Raw genomic sequence first — 25,661 nt, 5'->3', positions numbered from 1 at the left:
GTGAGTGACAACAAAAATAGTCAGACAACAGCCATACATGGGCCAACTGTGGACTTCTTTTTCTCTGTGAAATACAGTTCTGTGTTATTAGTAATAAACCCATAATATCAACCACCAAACCAAACAGAACATGCTGTGATACTGTTTCTTTCTTAGTAAAAAATACTTTATTCATATCAAAGACAAGTTGTACTGATGTAGAAGGAAATCTAAAGGTTATGCAGAAGGACCTGCATTTCTAAAATATAGTAAAGGTTTTTTCCTACCTCAAAATATTCACTGTTTACTTTTGTTAATCAAACAGGGAAAAAATATCATAGGGATAACAGCTATTTGAATCTTGCTTCCTCAAACGTTCTAAGAGCACATCCAGCAGGCCCAGGCTAACACCTAAAAGCAACAGCAGAAAGCATCCTCCATGTTTGAACATAACTGGGAAGTAAACACTTGAAAGACTGAACAATGTGGGTACTTGCTTGATGGAAACTTCATTACCAAGTGAGTGATTATATCGCCAGAAAGGCAGCGTGATGCTTTGCTGTGGGCAGAAAGTCACCTGGAGAAAAAAGGGAGAATTCTGGTCCTTGTACAGGCAGTGTCACAATATGGTCCCTTTTCTACCTACAGCAGATCGAGCCACTGCCAGGCCACGGCCACGGCTTTGCGCTGTGAGAGGTGCGGTCAGCGGAACTCACTGGTGCTGCAGCCCTGACTAACGAGCACCCTCTTGCCAACTACCCCCTCCAAGAGCCTGGAAAATAAAAAAGGCTGCTGACTAACCAGCAGAGTATTCTAAAAGTACTGCTTTCATTGCCTACAGAATTATCACCAACACCAGCAAAATTTTTCCTTGAGCTTGGAAGCTAACAGAAAAAGATACATTTAATAGGATTCATTGAATAGTATTTGTATATGTGAAAAAGGACAGATCTATATTCTATAAATTTAAGAATTACTAGGTATAGAGTAATTCTAACCTATACACATAGGTTAGAATTCCTAACATAGATCTCCTGTCCAAGAATTTATATGTTTTCCTTTTTAATAAAAAAACCAACAAAGCACACAGGAGACTACAAAACAAATAGAGAGCTTGGAGAAAAGAGATAAATTGCTGACTTGGACTGAGCAAATAAATTTTTTTGTTTAATGAAAGACTATAGGGTTTCCAAACACTGAATACCAATTAATCAAATCATTCTGAAAGGACAAAAATAAACTGGGGGAAAAAAAGGAAAAATAAACCAGCACTCCATCACATCCTAAATAAAAGAGTATGACTCTTCTTTGCTGTCTGGCTGCAGGGGTGCCCCAAGTGACTGAGATCCTATGTCTTGGAAGAAAAAGTTCACTGCTCACTGGACAGCCTACCATACAGTGCCATCATATATTTCTGGATGTCATAAAAGCTTTTACCTCACTGTCCTCTGCATGTAGTCTCAGAGACCAATCCAATTCCATGTAACTTTATTTTAAGAAATGCATTTGGAAATATATTTTTCAAATAGCAGAGATTCTTAATGCTAAGTTACTCTATATTTCTCATTAAGATTTAAAAAGGCATATGACTAAATTCAGACATTTTGCAATATTTTTAATTGTCTGTGAAACCTTTTTTCCTCAGGCTATATGACATATTTTTTAAATGTCAGTCTAGCATGTAGCTCAAAATTCATAAATTTGAGTTGAATAAGCCCTGCACTGTCAGTTTTAAGAGAGCTTGTAACAAATCGAATTTCCATAAATTCATCAATATAACATAAATTGTTTGAATTCACCTGATTTTCCTCATAACCACACCTGAGGAATTCACAACTGTCCTTGGTTATTAGACCCAAGACAATACCGACATAAATTTCAGATCTATCATACAATCACTGAACAGCCCAGGTTGGAAGAGACCTCAAAAGACCATGCAGATCAGCCTTACAAGGGACAACTGTCCCAGGTGAGATTACCTAGCCTCCTGTCCAACTGCATTTTGAAAAATTCCAATGATGAAGACTCTGCTGCATCCCTGAAGTGGATGTTCTTACTGTAATAAATTCTTTCTTGTGTCAGGATAAATGTTCTCCCAATGCAACCGGTACCCCTGTCTTCTTCTTGTGGTTCCTTGCAAAGAGAGAGCCTCCTGCTTCTTTGTAGCTGCCCTGCAAGCACTGGAACACTGCAGTGAGGCCTCATTGAGTCTTCTCTTCTCCAGGAAGAAAATACCCAATGCCTTCAATCTTTCCTCAAAAGGCAGTTTCTGCTGCCCTTTGATCATCTTTGTGGCCCTCTTTTGGACTGTCTCCTGTCTGTCCTTATCTTTATTGAATTATGGGGACCAGCTGCGAACACATCCTTCAAGTGCAACCTGGAGATGCAGAAAACAATCACCAAAAACAGAACAATGAGTATTTTCTTCCTAAAACGATGAGATAATTATTTTGAGATACAAAATGTTGGATCTTTTCGTAGTTGGCTTTTTTTGGTTTTGCATTTATGATGCAGGTTCGAATAGCACAAGAATGTGAAGCAATGGTGCAGAGATGCAGTGTGCAGTGAGGTGACAGGCAGAGCTCAAAAATAGGCTTAAAAATGGAATGGAACAACTGAAATCTCTCCTCTCTCACAAACTTGCTCAAATGCCTATGAAACACCAAAGAACTGGAAACCTGAGTTGGTACGAGCTCCAGAAAATTAAGATACTTGGTTCTGACAGCTGTCCAGGGACAGCCATTGTGAACTGCTTCTCTCACAGAAAATTCACTTCATGAGAGATAAGCCTCTGTATCCAAGCCAACTCATGCAGATTAAGTTAACCTAATTAATGATGAATAAAGTCTGCTTCATCTATCATAAAATGAGTCAGAGGAACTGAAATCTTAAAGCATTTATTTCTCCACCAACTACAAAAACAGGACTATTACAATGATTTTGGCTTACGTACATCGGTATGGGATATGTCAAAGGTAGGCAAGATGAATGCCACCCACAGTTTTCCAGTCAAGGGATATGATAATAGCAAAACAACCATAAAAGGTTACAAGCATTTGAAAGCAGGAAGTGAAACATTTAACTGAGCTGAGGCCTGTGAATGGCACTTTCAAAATAATAATAATTATCTCTGCATTCTTGCAATACATAGAGAAGAAACCTGAAGAAATTAGATGTATTTTGCCTTTGTAAATTTTCTCAGCCTCACAGGATCGTGAATGACTTCATTTCACAAGGAAACAGGCAAATACAGTAAACAGAAAGGCAAAACTATTATTATTTCATTATATAACGCCAATATGTTTTGCCCTGCACAAAACCTCCTGTTATCTCGCCTCACAGTTCTTTAAATGTTTTTAAGTTTTATATTCTAAAGCACAAGAGACTAAATTCAGGTCTCATCATACAAGACTTTCAGTTTGGTTTATATATAAATTCGTTAAATATATTTGCATTTTTTCATGGGGTTGGGTCTGTGATTAAAGTAGGCTCTAGGATTTTAATAACACTCCATCTGTCCCAGAGGTCCTTGTCTAATTTTTGCTTTCACAGGCATTTTAAACAATTAGCTAGTGTTAGAAACCTCTCAACTTCTAAATTCTTCTGTAATATATTGCAGAGGAGGTAAACAGAAATCTTGAGCCCTGTTTGCAAAGAAACAAAAGACCTTAAACATTTCAGGAAACCTTAAAATACAGCAATTTTAAGTACTTGAAGACATGCAACACTCAACAGCCAACACTTCTCTAGATACTTCCTTCAGCTGTCAAGAAAGATGTTTTACAAGTCTCATGATGCTTAATCTCAAACATACTTCTCTCTCCCAGGAATGTGAGGGTAACACCATGCATATGAGCCTCTCTTTCACACACACACAGTTATTGATTTATTCCTGATATCAATGCAAGTCTGAGAAAATAGCTGCCATGGTGGAACTGCAGTCCAGTGGAGCTATCTGCTAAATCTCAGGATTTCAGATTCACCTAAAAATGCTGTAAAACAGCATTATCCAAGGCTACCACAAAACCTGGTACAAAGGTGTGAGTGAGGTGAGTTACATAAAACACAAGGCCCTACAAAGACACTTATTGTAAGATACACAGTGAAAACAGGAGCTATTAGAAACGTACACACAGCTGGAATACACACCCATATTGTGCACTTGCTTTCCTTTCAACACCTTTAATTATAAGGATATTGTAGATATCATAAATCAACAAATCCATTTTCCACAGCATGTTACTAAGCAACTGTAACCAAGACCTTGAGTAAATAAGATTAAAATTCCAAGGTAACAGTACCCAAATACAACCTCACACTGCACAGTCAAAGAGAGCAGAATGTGTTCATATTAAAGGAAGAATGACTGCTTAGTTTTATGCTTGTTCAAATACTTTAGATACACAGAAAATGTAAATCTATTTTATATCAGTTGTAGGCATTCCTACCATACAATGAACCCTGAAAAGATCTAACAATCATGGTGTATTTTTCAGCAAAATAACTAAAATTTTTTTCAAATTAATTTCATTAGTCATCATATGCATTTCATTCTGCCATTTAACAGTATCCAAACTATACAAAAATATACTACTTTAAATAATCTATTAATAGTCATTACTACAACTTTTAAGAGAAGATATCATACTCACATACGCAGTGAAAGAAGAATACTGTAATACAATTATTAAAATTTTTTTGTTGCACTTCTAATATGGAAAAACTACTTTTTTTCCAATCAGAAATACAGAAGTATAAGCACCTTTCTAATAACTGGCTGCACTTGGCACGTATGTCTCCATCACTTCAGCACTCAGACATTCTATGGGCTTATCAAGGAATGTGAGGAAGCTCCAATTCCAACAGAGTGGACCAGAATACTCTCTAAGCAAAAGAGATTGTTGTAAGCATGTGAATTTTTCTTGCCACTGTCAGTCCTGCCTTCCCAGAGAGTTTCAAAGTTCAAATTATCTGACCTCATAACAAATGTGACTAAATATTTTAAAACACAACTCAAACTTAAACATAGAATCACAGAATGTTTTGGGTTAGGAGGAATCTTAAAGGTTATCTAGTATCTACCCCCACCACAGACAGGAAGGCCACCCACCAGATCAGGTTGCTGACCCAGTGGGCTCATCCAGCCTGGCCTTGATACCCCACAAGGAGGGGGTATCCACATCTTCTCTGGACAACTTGTTCCAGTGCCTCACCACCATGAATAAAGAATTTCACCCCAACTTCTGGTCTGAATATCTCCTTTAAAACCATTCCCTGTTGTTCTCTCATCTATGTATCCATTTAAAAGCCACTTTCACTTTTATTTGTAAATCCCCTTGAAGTACTGGAAGGCCCCAATGAGGTCGCCCCAGAGCCTTCTCTTCTCCTGGCTGAATGACCCCAAGTCTCTCAGCCTGACATTATAGGAGAAGTGCTCCACCCCCCTGATCATCTTCATAATCTGCTCTAGACTATCTCCAACAGGTCCCTGTCCTCCTTGTGCTAGAGACCCCAGAGCTGGATGCAGCACTCCAGGTGGGGTGTAGAGAGGGAGAATCAACTCTCTTGACCTGCCGCTCACTCCAATTCTGATGCAGCCCAGGATGCAGCTGGCCTGGAGGCTCAGAGACTTGAGTGATACAGGAAGTCTGGCTGCCAGCGAAGACTGAGATCAAGTCATTGACTACCTCAGCCTTCTCCGTATCCATTGTTGTCAGTTATCCCTTCTCATTTTTCAGGAGGGGTATACTGTCCTAGCCCTTGCTTTTCTGACTTACAGAATCCCCTCTTGTTATTCTTCACATCCCTTGCTAAGCCCTGTTCCTTCTGTGCCTTGGCTTTCCAGACCCAATCCCTACACAGTCAAACCATACCTCTGCACTCTCCACAAGTCACCTGACTTTCTTTCATGAGCTTTGCATTCTCTTCTTACTCCTCAGTGAGAGGAGCAGATCATTGCTCAGCCGTGCCAGTTTCCAGCCTGCCTTGCCTGATTTCCTACACACTGAGATGGAGACCTCTTGTGCTCTAAGGAAAGCAGCCCTGAAGAGTTGCCAGCTCTGGTCAGTTCCTTTGGCCTTAAGGAGAACTTCCCAGGGGAACTCATTCACCAACTCCTTCAACAACTGGAAGATCACTCTTCCAAAATTCAGGATCATGACTTTGCTCCTTGAGATCCCAGACTCATGAGGGTATGGTCGCTACAGTCCAGGCTGTGTTAACTCAATCTTAAGAGACAAACACTGTTATTTTACTACTGGCTCACCAGCCATCCCTAGAACAGGAGCAGAAATCAGCTGCAATGGCGACAGAATTTTCCTGGACATACTTTGTTCCTTGTTCAGCCCAGCTTTCAGGAACTCAGGAATACCACAACCCCTTCTGGCTCCAAGCACACAAATTAACATTGCCTCATTTTACACATATATGCATCTTTGCAAAGAGCTTTTTCTTTAAACCTAAAAAAAAAAAAGTGCACTGCATATACACACCACCTGCTGGGGAGAAGATGAGAGAACAAACATGTGACAGATATTAATCACGATGCTTAATGCACTCCTGGCAGGCTCTCTGCTACCAGAGCAAGGAGAATCATTTAACAAACTGTGTGGATGAAGCAGAAAGGAAAACTTGCCAGCTTCATTCAGTCGTGGCTTTTAAATTCTTCTGCATCTTTTAAACATTTAAAGAACATATATGTGTAGAGCCCTTTCTATTCTAAATTTTCCTGCAGTGACAACTTTGTCCATGCTCCAGCCTTGCTGGAATGGCATATTTCTCTACTTCCCCATTTATCTTTCACCAAGAGTGCACTTTAATTTACCACTGCTCTGTGCCAGTGGTACCACACAGTAAGTACTTTTCTCCCCATTGCTTTATATATTTCTTATCCTAGAGAAATGGCTATGAGTCTTAATATTTTATGTCAGTCAAAATATAAATTAACAACATACTCCACTATATTAATGTGTGCATCTTCTTGTAAAGTCAATAAAAGCTGCTCTGCTTGCAACACAAATGAAATCAAACCACAAGATATTCCATTGAGCACATCTCTCCTGCTGGGAAAAGGGTGACAAATTGAACATTCAAAAATGTACAAAAGGCTGTATTTCTTAATTCCTCCCATTGAGAAAAGAGAATGTAGAGTAGTTAGTGGCCTACTTCAATTATTTTTTTCAATTACTTTTCAGAGACTTCATCTACACTTCTGTATTCCAATAATGTTTAGGAGTTACAATGCTCAGGAGATATAAGCCACAGTTCTAAGATGACTAGTTGCAACCACATCCAAAAAGCACCTTTAACGTTTATAAGGTCCCCTTCAATACAGCATCTGAAAATAACTACCACCATACAGTAAAAACTACCATTCCCGTGGTATTTTTGAGTATTTAATTCTTTCAAACTTCCTTTAATATTCTACACTTACAGCAAGGCTGTTTCAGTTACTTGTCTTCACTTTTACTAGTCAGTCCTCAAAACGATGTTCCAGGACATGAAGAATTCCAGCCTCTCCTCAGAGACATGTATTGTTTTACAATACACTGGCCCATCAGTTTTACATAACTAACATCCCCTGGGTAAAAAAGTATTCAACTACAACAATAACAGGCACTCCGCAAACAAGCTATATAATGAATGAGAGTACCCTTCAAGTATTTCCCTTTAAAAATCACAGTAGAAATGACATTCTGATTCTGCAGGATCTTTTCCTTTCAAGTGTCCAGTGCATTCCTGTTTTAAGGTGTGACTTTCTGGGGGCAACTACAAATAACCATTCCTGCAAGTTATATTGGGACAGAAAAAAAAATCTGCTACTGTTAAATTGTCTCATAGACCTAAACTGACGAAAATAAAAATTGCAAGCAATATATATACTGAAATGACCAATGTAGCTCTTTCCAGAATAAACACATTTCAACTAATATGCAACAAAGATGGGGAAACAACACAATCTATTGATTTTTACTTTGCATTTACAGTTGTACCTTTTCAAATCCAGATTTTTTTTTTTAATTGGTTCATGTGAAAGCAAGCATGCATACAGTTGGGAGGAAAAGTAAAAGAATCATTTTAACCTTAACTTTCACAGTTCCAACAGGTCCATGTAAAATCAGTAAAGACATTACTGGTCATATTACTGTGATAACAACAAAGCATCAAGGACAAATCTAAAATAACCACAACTGTAACAGTCTACACTAAAACTATCAATAAACTAGTCAAAGATCTGTTACAAGTCTGTTCCTGAACATCCAGTTTCTTTGGTATAAGCTGTTACAGCTACTATTAACTGTATGTGCTAGTTATCTGCTATCCCAGTTGTGAAGTACTGCCTTGGTAGCAGTCTTTCTGAGGATACACATCCAAGAGACCCTAAACATTTACACAGCACACCCAAATTGTGTGCAAACAGTGCAACAAGGGAGACACACCTGTCCCACACCAGGGCAGTGCTCACAGCACATCAGATGCTGAATTACTGACACACCTGAGGCTTGCAGTGGAGGTGAGAAACCTGCTGAAGAGATCTGACACCAATCAGTAGTTTTGCCAATGCACAAAGAAAAATGGCAGAAGAAAACAAAAGTGGCCTGCTTTCGCTGACCAAACTAACTCTGTCACAGCCTATGTCCCCTCAGAAAAAAAGTGATAGGATGGAGGCTACGAAAAATGGGGAGCTGTCATTTTCCTCAGGGTGAAATAAGTAATTAGAGAAAAGTAATCATTTTTACCGTGTTTCCTTCAACTTCTAAAAGCCCATTACAATCGCCTTCTCATCCACACCCAGCCTAACAAGCTTAAATTTTCCTTTTAATATATTATATACGCAGTATTATTCTGCATAAGAGACATAATATGTCATTGTCTTTTGGGCAGTAAGAGAGACTCCTGCTGCTGACCCAAATGAGGCTTGAAACAGCAGCAGTAGCATGGTCATGAAAGTGAAGCATTTAATCAGTATAAAAAAATTGAACACTGCTCTTTCAAGTCTCAGCTCCACAAAGACAGGAGTCATCCTGAAAGCTCTTTAACACAGGAATAAATACACAGCTTGACCAGATTGTATTCAGACTTTAGAATGTCTTTCCAAACTTCCTGAAACAACTAGTGGAGAAAACAATTATTTATAAATAGGGCTACATTTTTCAAGTTTTACAAAAATATCCATAGGTACTGAAGCAGCTTGGTAGCCTATAGAATCAAATATCTTTGTAGATCTCTTACATTTCAAGATGAATTCCAGAAATAAATCTTTGGTTATGCTATATTGCTCATAATTAATAAATGCAAAATATGAACAGCACCAATCTAAATTATCACTGCTCAGAATATCCATCTTCATCTCAATGGAAAAAAGAAAAGAGTGTTTACAATCTACCCTTGTTGAATTAGACTACCAAAAAAAATAAGCACACGCTGTTTTCATTTTCACATTACTCTCACTGCACTTCACATGACTCTCACTGCACTTCACATGACTCTCACTGCACTTCATAGTTTCCCCTCAAGATTTTCACCTTTCTAGGAGCACTATTTGGTAGCCTAGCTCAGTGTACAGAAATATTTTTCAGGGGGTATAAAACTGAGAAACTATATTTTTTCCCAATTGTCATGATATTTCTCACTAATTCCTAACTTCATAACAATGACTTCACTGCATGCTCCTCAAAGCCGGATGAAGTCATCAGTGCCTGCAGTGGCAATAAACTTAATCACATTTCATATAACAGTACCTCCTATTCTGAATATTCATTTATCATTAAAATAATGATAGAATTAAAGGAACTCAGACTGACCAAATATTCTGCAAGAACTGAGACCTGACTGTGTGGTGAAGCATGGCATGGAGTAGACTGACCATTAACTCAACCCAAGCTCATCTACTCGGTCTTCCTTTTTATCCTTCCAGCTTATTCCATTCTTGTTAATATGGATTTCCAGCATTTCTGACACAACTATAATAGAAGCAACAAAGCAGTATCAATAGTGAGGTATCTGGAAATGTCTGATTAATGTCCATTTTGATCCTCAGATCAAAATAATCCAAAAGCTCATGATGATGGCAGCCCATTCCTAATCAAACACTCAAAGTGCAACTATCTCAGAAAGTTTGCTATTGCTAAACTGAAGAGTTCAACCAACATTTTTATAAATTATTTCTCTTTCCCATCTATCCTTGTTTTCTCTGGATGCACCCTCTACTTTTCCACTAGTGTAAGCAGACATCACCCTTAAATGAGATAAATTCTGGGGAAATTACTAGAGGAGTCATATTTCAGACAATATTATTCTTCTAAATATATATTTTGATACATTTTTATTTCCAGACTTTCTCCATTACTCCTAACACTTTCATGCTAATGACACAGTGTTTGAACAATATGCTAATAACTGTTCTAACAAGCTTTATCTCTTTTTTAATCACCTGATAAAATTCCTACCAACTACTTCAAAATATACTACTACTTCAGACCTTCCTATGTTTCAGCATAACTGTAACTCCAAGCCCTCTAAGAAGCTTTGCTTTTCAACATAAGTATTTCCAGGCAGGTTCTTTAGAACTTGTATTTGCACCTCCCTCACAGCAGCAACACACCAAGCATGCTGCCAGTTCTAACAGTGTTAATCACCTCCTGATCAAACATTATTGAGCACTTCTGCTGCTAGAAATCCTCATTCTGGTCCCTTTTCTTTTCATACGACTGAGCAAATCCAGTCAGAAATGTCTTCCCTTCTGCATCTGCAGATACACACAATGAATACTATGCAACATAACACTCTGCTGTGTTGAATGTGTGCCACTCTACACTGTTCAGCAGAAATAGTCCATGCTTTTTTATTCAGTCAGTTTATTTCCTCTTGCCACTTTTCCCCTCCACAAACTTAGCCACTTGCATTTTAATTAAGTCTGAAATCAGCATCTTTTTTTCTTTAAAAAATTTCCCTAAGTATTTTTATATACAGTTTTCTCATGTCAAAAGGAATTGCATTACCAGTACTGAATTCTTCCAGAGTAAAACTGGAATAGAACAAAACAAAAACAGCTATTACCACTTAGTTTGCCCAGTTAAAAAAAAATCTGAGGTATAACTAAATTAAAATGCAGCACAACTTTATTTTTAAATCTGTGAAATTGGCATTACACCAATACACCTGCATGAAAAAACCTGCTATTTAGAGAGGAAGAACATGATGGACTACCTCCACACATTTTCTCTCCTAAGAGGGGAAAAAACATAGTGTGAATTTTTGAAACTGTGAAGCATGAAAAGAAATTTGTCCAGTATCCATATAGTTCTACATTTTTAGAAATCCTCTTTAAAGAGTAACGATGCACTTCCCAGAAAAGCCTTTGCAATATATATTTAAATGACAACTGGCCAAATTACAATTAGTTTTTAATTTTTAAGCTGCTGTAGTCTCCTCTGAAGTGTGACACTGATGGCACATTTTTGTGCCCTCCTCATACTAAGATGTGATGTGATTAGCTACCACCACACAACTGCAGGACAACCAAGAACAGAGGTTTTTGGAGAAGGAAAACAGAAGACATGGGGAGGAGGAAATGCAAGAGACTAAAAACTCTGCACTACTTATCAGCCAGACTTTTGCCCCTAGTACAAATGAAAATTAGAGAGGCAACATGAAGAGAAAGCAAGGGAAAATAGCTTGGCCAACTGTGATGTAACATCTACTCCAACATCAGAAGACAGAGGGAGGCAGAGAGAGAAGAAATTGATTGATCTGCAAAATTAAGCAGATTAATTAAGAATTAATTGCAGGGGTTTTGTTTTCCAAAAAGCTAAAATATGAGATGGCATAACTGAAGGCAGAATGAACTGGCTGGTGTCATTTATAACAAAAGACCAGTTATTCAACAAATACTTCGCCCATTTCCTCTTAGGGCAAACTTTTCCCTTGTGTGTCCTGCCTATAGTATCCTTTTCAAGGGATCTCAACATCACACAGCCAAACACTGCCCTCAGTGTAACTTCTACAATCCCTAAATTTAGCAAGTTTCTATAAGCACATCACAATATTCAAAATTATTAAAATAAAATAAAGGTAATTGACTACTCAGCCAAGATAGTTTATTGTCTGGATAATTACAGTAAGCTTTCTCTGATATTGTATGTAAACAGCAACACATGCTGCTTGACACTGAGCTGAATGACATGTTGTCTTTCTCAGTTGGCAATGACCAGCTCTAAAAAATTCAAAATTCTATTAAAGATTGCAACATACCCTTATTTTTCTTCAAGCTTTATAAAGTAGAAAGAGCATTTCAGGACAGCAGGTTCATTTGCTACCAACAGCAACATTAACAGAGCAGCACAGAACTTCAAATTCAGCCAAGTGAAAACACTTAAGTTCTTTGGCAAATATGATGGGAATTTCTATGGTTTAGAACATTTAAAACCCCAAACAGTTAAACCACAAAGCTGTTATCAAGACTTCACAGGCTTGTTACAGCTGGTTCCAAAACTCAAACCATGCAATGAAAAGAAGCAAATTATGTGGAATCACAAAATTTCATCTATGGTTCTTGTATTGTTGCCTCAATATTTTAATAAATGTAATGAAATGAACTTCATCAACCTTTAGGACTGAGTACAGAAAGCAACAGTAAGAAAATTGAATATTATCTTAAGCATCAACAGTTGCTAGAAGACTAGCAAGCAAAGAAAAACCCTCTTACTGAAACTGTCTCAATAATCACAATCCCCTGAGAATAAGTTCAGTATATTTTACGACTAAAAGTGCTGAGGATATGCATATGTTCTTCCTCGGAGAAATTATCTGCTATCTACAATGACCAATAATTATAGATATTAAAAACACACATTTACTTGAGCCAAGACATCAACAGGCAACAGGTCAGGATTCCACACAGCAAAGTTGTCTATGCTTAGTGCAATCTTCAATCAAATAAAGTTAAATAAAATTAAATATATCATATTCATCTGCATAGTTTCTATTTACTTGTCCCAGCAACACCCTAAGTAATACTAAATTGTAATTGTGCTTTGGAGCAACAACAGGGGCAAAAACAATATTTTGCCTACAAGTAAAATAGTAAAACATTAATTTTAAACACAGACCCGATACTCACATCAGGAACTAGTCGTGACAGAACTGGCTCAATGAAATCTGAGAATTCACCTGCTCTGAGAGAAAAGGTAACAATTCATCTCCCCTGGGGTTGATTTTCTACTCCACCAGGACCAGCAGGGAAGCAGATTGGCTGCACTAAGCTCTAGGTCACCATGATGCTCTCCACAGCTTGCCACAATGAAAAGCAAGGGACCTGCGGGAGCTGACAGAGTCCTCTCCCTGCACGCCCACCATGCAATTAACATATGCAGATCTTGACCAAATGTGAAATCAGGGCATGGCAAATTAAACATGTTGAAACAGAACCCAAGAAATGGGTTTGTATCCCATTATTCAGATGTAGTCATAGTAATAAAATACAGCCCAACTCTTCCCAAGATCGGAGTGTCAGTGATGATTATTCTTTAGTAATTCCTTTGCAACTAACCACCATCTGCCTTATGCACATTATTCAGCAACTCTGACAAAGTGTTCTTATGTGCCTTCTTGGAACAGTTTATATATATGCATCAAACACCTTTAAGAGACTTAAATATATTTTGCCTAAGAAGCTCCTTCAACTGTTCTAGCAAATAGGCTCAGCTTTACTTTAAATTATTGGATATCACCAATAGTAATTTGGACTGAATACTGAATAACACAGAACTGAGCAGCAGGAATGTATGTTTCTTCTAACTATAGTTGTCCCTTATATTTTAGCAGAGTCTACATAGATACCCATGATTATGCTATTTCACAATTTTACTTTTTCTCACGCATAACTCAATGCTTGATCTAGCACTCCATGAATAGGTAGAGAAGATAAAGTAATTCTCTCATTGATCACTGCTCACTACAGAAGGGAAGGCTCCATCAGACCACGGTGCTACATACTGCTCCCAATACCCTTCCAGGCCTTCAGGTAGCAATCTGGGTGATGAAATAAAGATTATACTTATTAAATTTGTGATGTGCTTCCAGGCTTTCTGGTGGGAGGGTTGACAGGTTGATAGGAGGGGGCTGTAAGCACATTAGAGAACAAAATTAGAATATAAAATGAACTTGACAAATTGGAGAAGCAGCCTAGGGAAAAAAAAAAAAAAAAAGAGATTTAGCTCAATGAGAACCAAGTGGAAGATTCTGTGTTTAGCCAAGAAAAATTAACTGCTTGGATAATGGATAATAACCACTGCTGAGGTTGCAATTCTACATAAAAACATAGCCCACAAGAATCCAAATATAATTTAACAACAGTTCAGGTTTTACAACAGAAAAAATTAAAAGGCAAAGACTGTACTGGGATTTAGGAGAAAAATTATGTACAAGTACTCTTATTGTTGTACCAGCTCTGGTAATGTCCCACTGGGCACTGAAATGAGTTGTATATGCTTTGGAAATAATTGAAGGTAAAGAAACAAGAATTAAAATAAAATACAATCCATCAGGATGAGGATAAAGTTAGAGCTGTTTTGTTTAAAGAAAAGATTGCTGAGGAGGGACAAATGTTTTTAAATACAGGAGTTCATACTCATACGATGCTGAATAAGAAGTAATGGACTTTAAAGATATAAGTGTAATTGGCTCTGAGCTAAGACCCTCACCAGCTGTCTTTCTAGCAATTCTGTTATTTCCATTACCCATTTAATATTACATTTTAACAGGAAAGTCTTCAATACACAAAGCTAATAAAGTGAGAAAGTGCAATCCTCGCTTTCCAGGAAGGTTTGCAAGGGAGTTTATGGGTTTTTTCCTTTTCCAGATAAGATGAAGAATTTGAAAAGCCTGTTTATTCTGTGCACTCTCTTTACTGCAACTCTTAGAAAAAGTTGCCCAATCAGATTTCAGGCTTATTCTCTCTGCTTCTTACATAAGTTTCTTTCTCCTGACATATTTAAATTGAGAAATAGCCACCTGCTGAAATCAATACTGAAAACAAAGATAATACTAGCTATTTTTAGTAAGAATAATATCATCACACTCCTAGTCATCATCTTGAAATTTTCTCACTGGTAGAGGAAAAAAAGAAATAAAAAACACTCATGTTTCACAGCTAAATTCAAAGTTCTATATGTAAGTTCACCTTTCAAGACAATGGATTCCACTTAATGACCACATTCATCCACTGATTAAAAGCAACTGCTTCTATTTTCCAGACCATGTGACTCTCCAGAAAGTTGTACATTGTTCTTATCATTTCCAAGCTGATATAAAACCACTTTTACATTTTTTACCCCTCCCCTAGAGTATTCTAAAATGTAGGGCTTGACTGCACTTGCACATTGAAGCTGTAGTACTTCTAACAACATCACAATATTTCAAATGTATTTGAGAATCTATTTCCTACTGGAACCAGTTACAAAGAAATTAAATCTAGGAGAAAAACTAAAAGTGATTATGAGTTTTTCTTCATGTCAATAATTCACACTAAGACTGATGACAGTTGATTTAAATTTTAAGTTACATAACCATTCCATATGGTGGCTGTCATATATAAAAACTTGAATGAAACTACTCTGTGTGCAGGCAATTAGCAAAATTTTAGATACTAGGTATTTCAGAAGAATTTATTGCAATAGTGAGGTTGTTTTGGCAAGAGGGTATATCAGATTTATGGAACTTGAAGCTACTAGGTTTGCAGAAATTAAAAAGTACATCTCTGTTGGATGTGTTCAGACCCACAGGAAAAGTCTGTCTGCATCAGCAGGTAAAGCTAATGCAGAGAGCATATTCCAAAAATATGCATTTCAGCTTTTACATTTTGCATAAAAAGTAGTCTTGTGTTTTGGTCTAGTGAAGCTGTCAAAAGGAGAATTTACATGAACATCCGTAAGAATAAGTTACCATATAATCATCCTACATGACTCAATCATTTAACAAGCTTGAGAACACAAATGGTAAGTTGCCAAAACGCCATTCCTTTCCTTGCATCATCTTGGTTATTTGCAGCTGGAAAGGGTCAGCTCTGAGTTTGCAAAAGACAGTAATATCAACTTTTCTTCTTGACATTTCCATGTATATTAAACAAGTATTTAATAACATCTATCTGGAGATATTAAGGTGGAATAGGGATTCAGATCTGCATCAAAGAATGGCTCATTCACCTGCTTTAGTCAATGCATAGCACTTGGTTGAACTGCAAAATTGTCTGAGCCCTTTGTTTCATCAACATTATTTCACAAATCAGGCAGCAATCCAGAAACGTGGCATATCTAAATCAGACTGCAAATAAAAGGCAAGAGTAAAGTCAAGAGTTAAGGCAAACCCAGCAGTGCCCATGTGCATCTACAAGCCTCAAGACATTGTGTATGAGGCCTTTCAGATGAAATGTTAATGCAAGTGAGAAACACAATACTGTACATTATTATTACAGCACTGTACTGCTCAGAGGTCCCAGCTGAGATAAAAGCACCGTACCATAAGCACTACACAAACAAGCAGAAGTAACTATCTTGACTCAAACAGTTCACAAATTATGTAAATAATAAAAGAGAGGGAAGAGTGAACAAAGTTGTTCAAGCTTTCCTCTACAAGTAAGAGAACTGAAAGGTTTAAAGGAGACAGATAGTGAAAATTCCATGAGCCAAAGATGATTCTTTTCAAAGCCGTACTGTACACATACACACAAAGTTTTCCCTTTAACCTTGCTGTAAAATCTTACATAGATCTACAACTTACAGAAGCTATGGCAGTAGCCCAGTCATTACTTTTGGTATCAGTGTCTCTTTATCACCAGGAATGTATACAATCATTTAAATGGAAATGTGGCAAAATGTCCAGCAAAAAACTTGCCTTTATAAAATGCAGGATCCTGCATTTACAAATACTTCTGCCCTTTTCTACTGGTCACCGAATTAAAGTACTTTGCAATATATTCCTTCGTGGTTTGCTAGTTCCTGTTATTATGTCTGACCTGACTCTCTCCAGCAAAACTCTAGTTTGAACAATCAAAGATGAGCATTCTGTTATATTAACACAAAAACAATTATGTTTTACAATTAAATGTTTTCCGATCTTTACCAGTAAAGTAACAAAATTCATTCATTTCAGCCCCTGAATAAACTAAAGAATGGACAATTTTAGGACCGAAGGTCAAAATGTATTCAATAAACTTATGTGACCGGTGAATTATCAAAGCACATACAGACAGATATTATTAGAGATACATGCTCTCCAACTTGTCTTTATGAAAAACTAACTATGGCTTCCAAACCTGTTGAACAACTTCATGGCATTCCTGTCCCATTCAGATTAGTGCATACTTCTTCACTTTTATCTACAAATTGCACTCTTATCAATGGATGGCCTCAATAAACAGTTCAGTAGTAATTACTCTTTGTCATGTGTTTGTAGTGTTTGTATGAGTAAATTGACATTCTTTTCTTTGCAGATTTTATGATCAAGCAGCATTTAACATAAAAATGGATTTGCTTCTTACTAATAAAAACAGAATAAGACACATCATAACCTGAAATACTGTAATGGTGTCCACCTTGCAAATTAGTTACCTTTGAGATGCAAAGATTCTCTCAAAATTTAAACCAACTGTATTTTCAAAACACAGTTTTGCAAAAACATCTTAGCTGTCCTTTGAAGACTATAAGGGTTTGTTGAAACCACAAAGCAGACCTTAGTCTTCCCTTTATGGTTCCACAGAACACTTGAAATAATTTACATTATATGATTAAGGTTTCTCATTAAAAAGGGGGGCATAAAACCCCACCAAAATTTAGTTTACTGAAAGTCAAGGATAAAATGCACATTGATGATATTACACATTATATTTTGTCTCTCTTTTAATGGAAAAAAATCCCCCATTCTTTAAATGATTTTATATTGCTGCTTGCAATTTCATACATCAGGTTTGAGAGACATTTCAAAGGTAGAGATTATTTTTTCAAGGCTCACTCTCACAAAGCTCATGAAAGCAACTGCCAGGAAGAATAGCACCTGAATGGTACAAAACAGATCTATCCGTCATCCTTACTCCCCCTCATCCATCAACAGAGGGACACACCACAAGCCATAACTGCGTATATGAAAAACTCTCCTGCAACAGAAGTTAAATGTGCACAGCTTGGAAACCCACACGTATCAGCATGGAGGAGATTTTATAAACAAACAATCTTATTAAGTACGAGTATCTGATTAGATGAGAAAGATCAAGCAACCAAAGTAACATCACTGAAATTTAACCACCAAAATACAGGTTCAAGGAACCTCTCAGAGTTACAGTTACTGTGAAGGATGTAAGCCTGTACTTGAACTCAAGCAGTACCACATGCAGGGTGCCATCCAGGGCCAATACTCGGGCTTAGTCTCAGCTTGTAGCATTCCACCTGTTGGAGCATGACTCCCTTCCTACACAACCCTCTCCAGCCCCTGACACTGGCAGGAGACCACACTCTGTTAGGAGAGGTCTAATGTCACCCTCTACACTGTGTGGAGCACTATAGGAAAAGCTAGGAAGTTACATATGTAACTCCATATGCTCCTAAAGCAATCCAAGTACAACTGTGCACACTGAAACAGGTGTTTCAAGTTCTGGCAGCACAGCAGATTTATAGCATAATTTGTGTTTTAGACACTGACTGGATTCAATTTTAGCCTGAAAGAAAAGACTGTATGCTGTTAAACTTTTCTGTTATGGCCAGCCATAGACTGTCTGCCTCAACATCAAACAAATATTTTAATTTAAGTATAGGAGAATACCTCTAAAGAAAAATAAAACATGTCCATAGCTTCAACACTCTGTCTCTTAAAACATGTTTTAAGTACACAAAGGTGAAAATAACAACACTATACAAGTTACATATAAGATCACATTTGAGTCCAAAATCTGAAGAGCTGTCCCTCTAAAACAGCATTTTATAATGGTTTCTAAAGATTAAAACGCACTGAAATGCAAGTAGAAAATTTTAGAGCATGGTACAAATAACAATAAGCAACTTTTTTTCTCCATGTATCAAATGCTCTTCTGCAGCATTTGCAAGCCAAATATCTAAGCACACTTCAAAATCCATACAACAATAAAATCTAAAAGTTGAATGCAACATGAATATACTAGAGTACAATCAAACCAAAACTAATCCATTTTCTTAATCAAAATCTAAGACAATAGCAAAATAGCATGAAGCAGTAGAAGCAAGAATATTATAAATTCCTAGCTTAGAAATATGATATATGTTGAAAAACTAACAGTTTTAAAAACAGGCTGTCATGATTTTTAACAGGGTATTGTCTCTGGTAAACTACACAACCGAGAAGCACTTTGTTTTCTTATTACAAAATGCTGACCAGGTCCATAACCCTGAATAGAGAGCTGCATAATGGTCAACTGTGAGCCAGCATTGCCAATAATGAATGTAGCAGGAGTCAGTACTAGATCCAACACTTTCTGGGGGAAAACAAACAAACAAACAAACAAACAAACACTGTATCCGCAGATCTGATACGAAAACACTGCCTAAACACATCGTAATCAAATAGTTTCATCTTCTATCACACCAATGAAAGTAGAATACCCCATTGGAAAAGATACTGAACTGCTCTAGACTGCACTGCTCTCTCTAGATTAAGTTTTTACAGCACGACAATACCTACTTGACAATATCCACAGCCAGGTTTTCTTCTCATGTGCATTTCTGCAAGACTTGACATTTACAATACTTACGCATTGCAATAAGGTTTCTTTTCATATCCTTTGTAGTTATTCATGTTCAGAGCCATTTTGCAAACTTCACAGTGGAAACATCCTTTATGCCAGTACTGTAAATAAATGAAAAATAGAATTACTTATGGTACTGATATTTTGAAAGCAGTGTCAGGGTATGGTAAACATAAAAACACAATTACTTGTCAATGTTTTGGCCATGCATTATAGGTCTCTTAACTTAATCAAAATAATTACTTTCACATGAAACCAAAGGTACTTCTGAAACACTCTCAGAAATGTAAATTCTCTGCTAAGGTGAATGCCAGGACCCCTGCATGCTGACCTTGCCAGGATAATTTTAAAGATAACTGAAGTAGGAGTTTGACGTTTTCCTCGTTAAAAAATAAATAAATAAATAAATAAATAAATAAATAAATAAATAAATAAATAAACCTACGCCGCTCGCTAAGAATGCAATAATGCAATACTACACGAATGCAATCACTAACTAATGTGACGGCTGGCTTTTAGGTACGCCGCACAGACACTAAATTTAGCACATAATACGGCATTTTCCTCCTGTGGCTTCTACTGCCTCGCCTTGCCTTTCCGGAGACGGTAATTTGGCGCATCTATCACAGCCTCACTGTTGTTATTTACGGAGCGACGGCACCGGGCATTAACCGGTGCCACCGGGGCCACCCCCGCGGGACGGGGCTGCCGCCGCCCCGCTGCCCCGGCCGCGCCAAGCCGGCCATGGCGCCAGGGGCGGCCGAAACTGCCCGAGCTCGGGGAGGCACCGACAACTACAGCCGGGAAAGGGCCGCCTAACAACTTCATCCCGCGGGGAGCCGGGGGGGCCGCGGTGATCCGGGCACCGGCATTCCCGAGCGGGCACCGCAGGGCGCCCCGGCCGCTGCGGTCCCGCTCGCCCCGCGCCAGCGCGGCGACACGGGGGCTGCCCCCGCCGGCGGTGACAGCGCGGATGCCGGCGCAGCGGCGGCCCTTGAAACGCTGCATTTGCCACCTGCCGGCTCGCCCCGATGCCCCGCCGGCTCGGCCCTGCCCTGCCCGCCGGAGCCGCGGGGAGCGGGACGGGCACGCCCGGGAGGCGCCGTCCCCGCCCCCACCCCCGCGCCCCAGCACCTTGTCCAGGCAGTTGACTTTCTCGGTGGGATAGACCACTTTGCCACAGCGGGCGCACTGGGGGTTCATTTTGCGGCTCCTCTGGGGCGGCGGCTCCGGCGGGCGGCGGCGGCCGATGTTGCGGTGCGGCGGGCTGCGCTGGACGGAGCTGCGGGAGGCCGATCTATCATCCCCTGCCCTGGCGGGGACGCTGGGGGTCCTCAGCGGCTGCGGGCGGGCGAGGAGGTCATCGGCGGCGGCTGTGGAGGAAGCGGCGCTCCAGCTGACTGCGGCTCGGCAGCATGTGCGAGTGGGCGGGCGGGGAGCCGGCGCTGCCGCCCCCGCCGCTCGCCGCCCGCCCCCGCCGCCTCCCCCGTGTGCCTGCGCGCTCGGCTCGCCGCGCCGCGGGCTGCGTGACTCACGCCGAGCCCCGCGCTGCAGCCGCAAGCCAAGCCAAGCCCACCGGCGCGGCCCGCAGCGAGGGGAGGGCAGAAGGGGAGGGCGAACCCCGCGCCGCAGCCGCCCCGAGGGGGGCGAGATGGCTGCGGGCGGGGACCCGTTGCGCCTCTGGGTGCACCTGCCCGGGACTCGCCGGGGCGGGGCCGGCCCCAGCGAGAGGGAGGGAGAGGGAGATGGACATGGACATGAGCACGGAGATGGAGATGGAGATGGAGAGCGAGATGGAGATGGAGAGCGAGAGCGCAGGGCAACGACGGCGCTGCCGGGGCCGCGGGGAGCTCGGGAGCTCCCCGAAGTGAGGCCCGAGCGAGGCCTGGCCGTGCGCCCCTGGGCACCTGCCGGCCGCGGCCTCCCGCCCGCCGCACACGCAGCCCCCGCAGCCAGCGGCGGGCGCGGAACGCCCGTGCGCTCCCCCAGCCCTGTGGCCCCATGAGTTTTCGGGCGCGGCGTTGCAGCCTTGCCGGGGCTGAGTCTCGCCGGGTCTCACCAGCGGTCCCGCGGGGCGACCGAATCGCAGCCGGAATGGCAAACGACGCTCCGCGGAGCAGGCTTTGGGCAGTCATTTCTGACTTGCTCTGCAGCGCTGTGGAGCGGTACAGATAGAACTCATGCGGTTTTTCTTCACTGAGGACTTCTTCAACTACCTGGAATATAAACCGCGCTGAGGAAAGCACTTAAGCCAATGTAGCGCAGCCTTTTCAGAGGGTTTTTTCCAGTAGTACAACACTCTGTGTGGCTCACAGCAAGGACAAATTCTGCACATACTTGGGTGTTATTAAGTAATCAGAATGCAGTCAGCTAAACTGGAATAGTTGGCTATAATTCCACCTTAGCAACCCAACTTTTATTCACTGGCTGTTTAAAGGCACAGGGAGAAACAGTAATTTCGTTGAAATTAATAATATATGTGATTAAATGAGAAACACCTAATCAGGCTTTAAATATTACATGATGGAAGTTGTAAAGCTGCCTCTGCCTCATCTAGCCTGAAACATCTGGCACCCGATGAAACTCAGTGTTGAGATGCTGGCTGTGCTGCAAGCAACAGGAAAGCAGATTTGCAGGTAGTCCCGTAAATGTTTGCTGTCTCCTGTGGCTGTCACCTGCTGTAGCAAATAGACAATGTGCTGACCAGCCCCATTTCTGTTCCTGTGATCTACATGCTGGTCCTTTTCACAGCCAGTGCTAGTAACCTGCAGTTCTCAAAAATCCTGAAGCAGATCTTTGTATCATTGTTGTTGTTAACCAAATTACCTTTGATATGGAATTTAAGATTTATCTTCTCACTGTTCCTCATTGACAATTGCATGATAATTTTTCACAAATACCTCAAGGCCGAGTTGGCCTCAGTCTAAGATTTCCCAGACAGAAATAAGTGCACAAACACCCTGCAGTGGCAGTGCAGTGATTCTCATCCTTTGCTACCTCTGTGCTGTAGATATTACCTTACACTCTCTCTTGGGCAGTCTGACTGGCTGTGAACAATGGCTTTTATTCAGGAACTCTGAACACTAGGCGTCTGAGTATGCTGATAAAGGAAACTTGAATACATGGTTACTCGGTGTTTTCTGTGGGAACTGTTGTTTGGGAATCTGTCTAAAATCCCATCTGATTTGAATTAGGCCCAGCACATAGGTAAGCAATATCCATTCTGCAAAGCCTGCACAGTATGGAGGAGCAGCAAGTCTTTACTGGGGACTGGGATGGAGACTGATTTAAATTAATATCAAATGGAAGGCAATGGATGCTACTTATACAGGAAAAAAAAAAATCTTTCTTAGATGACTTAATTCTTTCCTAGCTTAGATTCTACCAATGGCTTGTATATGAAAAGACCCCGTAGACTGGAAATAACTAGAGGCATGCAGTTTACGAGAGACATCAGCACGTATGAAATCTTTGAGATGGAGGCTTCATTCCTGGAAGTTCCAGATTATTAACATCCCAGTTAGAGCCTTCTCATGCCGACAAAAATCATTTGGATATTACTCTCACTCTCAATGTTACAATGAAATCCCTCACCTTACTCTTGAAGGAAAAACTTCTATTAAATAAAATATCAACACTAAAAATGGAATTGTAACATCAATAGAATACCTGCAGTTGGATCTGAATTGAGTGTTTCAGCAGTATGAAAGCATTCAAGTATTTCTCATTGTTTCAGGATCCTTTTGTTAACTTTTATTAGTTTTCTTCAGAAAGGAAAGAAATTAGTGTCTGAATCACGGTCTTCATTTCCACAGTACGGGTCTCTTTCCTCATCACCACAACTTTTTTCTGATGCTACTGTAGAGAAAAATGGGTTCTTTTGCTCCGTACAAACCAGTAAGAGAGAAAAATCTGCTTCATCCATGATAGTGAGAAAGCAGGAAGTGTTACTCATCAGTAGACTTTCCTTTTTCTGGGTAGGTAATGGTGCAATGGTAAAGTCCAGCAAAGCAAAATACAACAACCCTGCTATGTCACTGACTATGGGTGTAAACCAAAGACTGTGAAGCACAGAGGAGCAAAGACCTTGCGCTCTAAAAGAGCTGCTGCTACCAGCATGGAACCTGTGATAGGTGGTGGACCTCTAGGCAGGTTCCAGCATTGATTCCCAGCTGGTATGTGTTGCCAAGTTGTAAGTGGCATTCCAAGATTTCAGGCTACTCTGCTTCTCTCGTCTGGTGCATTTCAGGGCTGTTATCTAGCCTAGATAATTGAAAAGTGTATGTTTAGCTGAGCAGTACAAATTACCAACACTTACAAATAGCTGCTTTTTCAGCATACCTACAATGGCCAAGTGCAAAAGACCTTCTGGGGCAGCTGTGTTACAGAATTAGAAATATTATGACCAGGTAAAATGATGATTGCAAAAGTTCCTATTTCTATGGCATAATACCCTCATCAATTGCATTTTCTATTTGTTTGTTTGGGAGGAAGGTTTTCGGTGTTCCATTCAGTGTGTTTGGTTGATAAACATACCAATGTGTGCTGCAGAAAAACACCTAAATCATTATAGTGAGAGGTATTTTCACATGTTGATACTGAATTATACCTGAGACAGGAAGGTTTCAAAAACCTGTTAAACTAGAAAGTTACCCTGTGTTATTGGAGGTGACTTGGCTGCATCATAGAGGCTTGCAGGTATCTCAGGTTAATCTCTTGTTCTTCTGAAAGGTTTCTTGGAGCTTCCTCAGCTTTCTTTCCCACAAAATAGGTTCCTTATAATCCATCTCCCACAGCTGGAGTTTAGATTTGTTGGAGCGATCAAGTGAGCTTAAAGCGTGAAAACAAAGCCTTCTGTCTTGCAAGTCACCATGCATTTCACAAGCCATACATAAAGTTCAGAGGAAGTGTTTACTACCTTTGAGGAGCACATGAAGACATGGTCTTTTCACCCAAATTTCTATAAATTGAGTCTGCTCATGAAGTTATGGTTGTATAAAACCCTACTGGACAAAATAGGAGCTCGTGTAAACATAGTGATGTATCTTCTTTCCATGGCAAAGAATGCGACTTTCTTTCCATTCAGAAACATATTTTTGAATTTACATTTTTGGGGAAAAAAAAAACCAAACTGTTAACATTAACATTTTATTATACAGTGTTGTTTATTCAGTTCTTTTTCTGGAATAAATTTGCCAATATGTACTTAGACCCTGATGGACTGCTTTAAAAGTACTGTTTGGTGTATTTCACTGATTTTTCACACTGTTGGTTTGTTCTTTAAACGGGTATGAAATGTGGCATAACTGGCAAATGAAGATAATATACTAAAAATACTATCTTGTTGCTGTAACAAGCTCATAACCTTTGGGTACTAGTTCTAGCAGATCATAGGCATTGTGTCATGTTTAAGTGGAAGGATGATCTCACAGATCTCACTGCATGGAGAATTGCAGATGAAGTCTCTAAGCAGTACTGCAGTACAGATAAATAATACTGGGACAGGTTTTGTGAAATTCTGTGGCTGTCCTAAATTATGTAGGAAGGGAAAACATTAAACCAAAATGTTGGTTGGTGCAGAAATTGGCAGTCAAATTATTGTCCCTTACTGTTTGAGCTTAGGTTTAGCCACTTAGAAGAAGAAACTGCGTGGTTACATTTCAAATAGAAACAATGTAACTTTAATGTGACCTTGTTTAGAGCTACCCAGGGCGCTGTTAGAGAAATGTGCTTTTAAATTCTCCGCTGTGAAAGGGTAATTTATGCTTTCGCACGCAAGGATTGGTAGAAGCGTGTTTTCAACTTCAGCTATAGAAAAGCTTCCTACCAAAACCAAAACAAACCCAACAATGGTTAGACTTTATTATTTTGTGCAATATGATCCAAAATTCACTCTGCAATGGAATCTCAATGTGCA

The 25,661-nt window shown here is 39.8% G+C and overlaps 1 protein-coding gene across 3 annotated transcripts in view; it reads right to left on the bottom strand.

Annotated features, from left to right (window-relative positions):
* The window catches only part of NEBL (nebulette), a 246,327-nt gene extending 224,391 nt beyond the window's left edge, over positions 1 to 21,936 (bottom strand). Inside the window, exons 1-3 of one of the 3 annotated variants that reach the window (XM_038127749.1) lie at positions 21,804 to 21,936; positions 20,879 to 21,117; positions 19,751 to 19,845 (exon numbers count right to left, since the gene is read on the bottom strand). In XM_038127749.1, coding sequence (XP_037983677.1) covers positions 19,751 to 19,845; positions 20,879 to 21,117; positions 21,804 to 21,879 — 410 coding nt within the window. In that variant the 5' untranslated portion in view covers positions 21,880 to 21,936. Of the gene's footprint in view, positions 1 to 19,750; positions 19,846 to 20,878; positions 21,534 to 21,803 lie in introns of those variants that run through there. The other 2 variants (XM_038127750.1, XM_038127748.1) reach the window with 2 other exon arrangements.
* Between the last annotated feature and the right edge of the window lie 3,725 nt (positions 21,937 to 25,661).

The sequence above is a fragment of the Motacilla alba genome, chromosome 2 (assembly GCF_015832195.1).
Source record: "Motacilla alba alba isolate MOTALB_02 chromosome 2, Motacilla_alba_V1.0_pri, whole genome shotgun sequence".
Taxonomy (NCBI): domain Eukaryota; kingdom Metazoa; phylum Chordata; class Aves; order Passeriformes; family Motacillidae; genus Motacilla; species Motacilla alba.
Note: the sequence above shows the minus strand (reverse complement) of the source record. Positions and strands in the feature narration are given on the sequence as shown.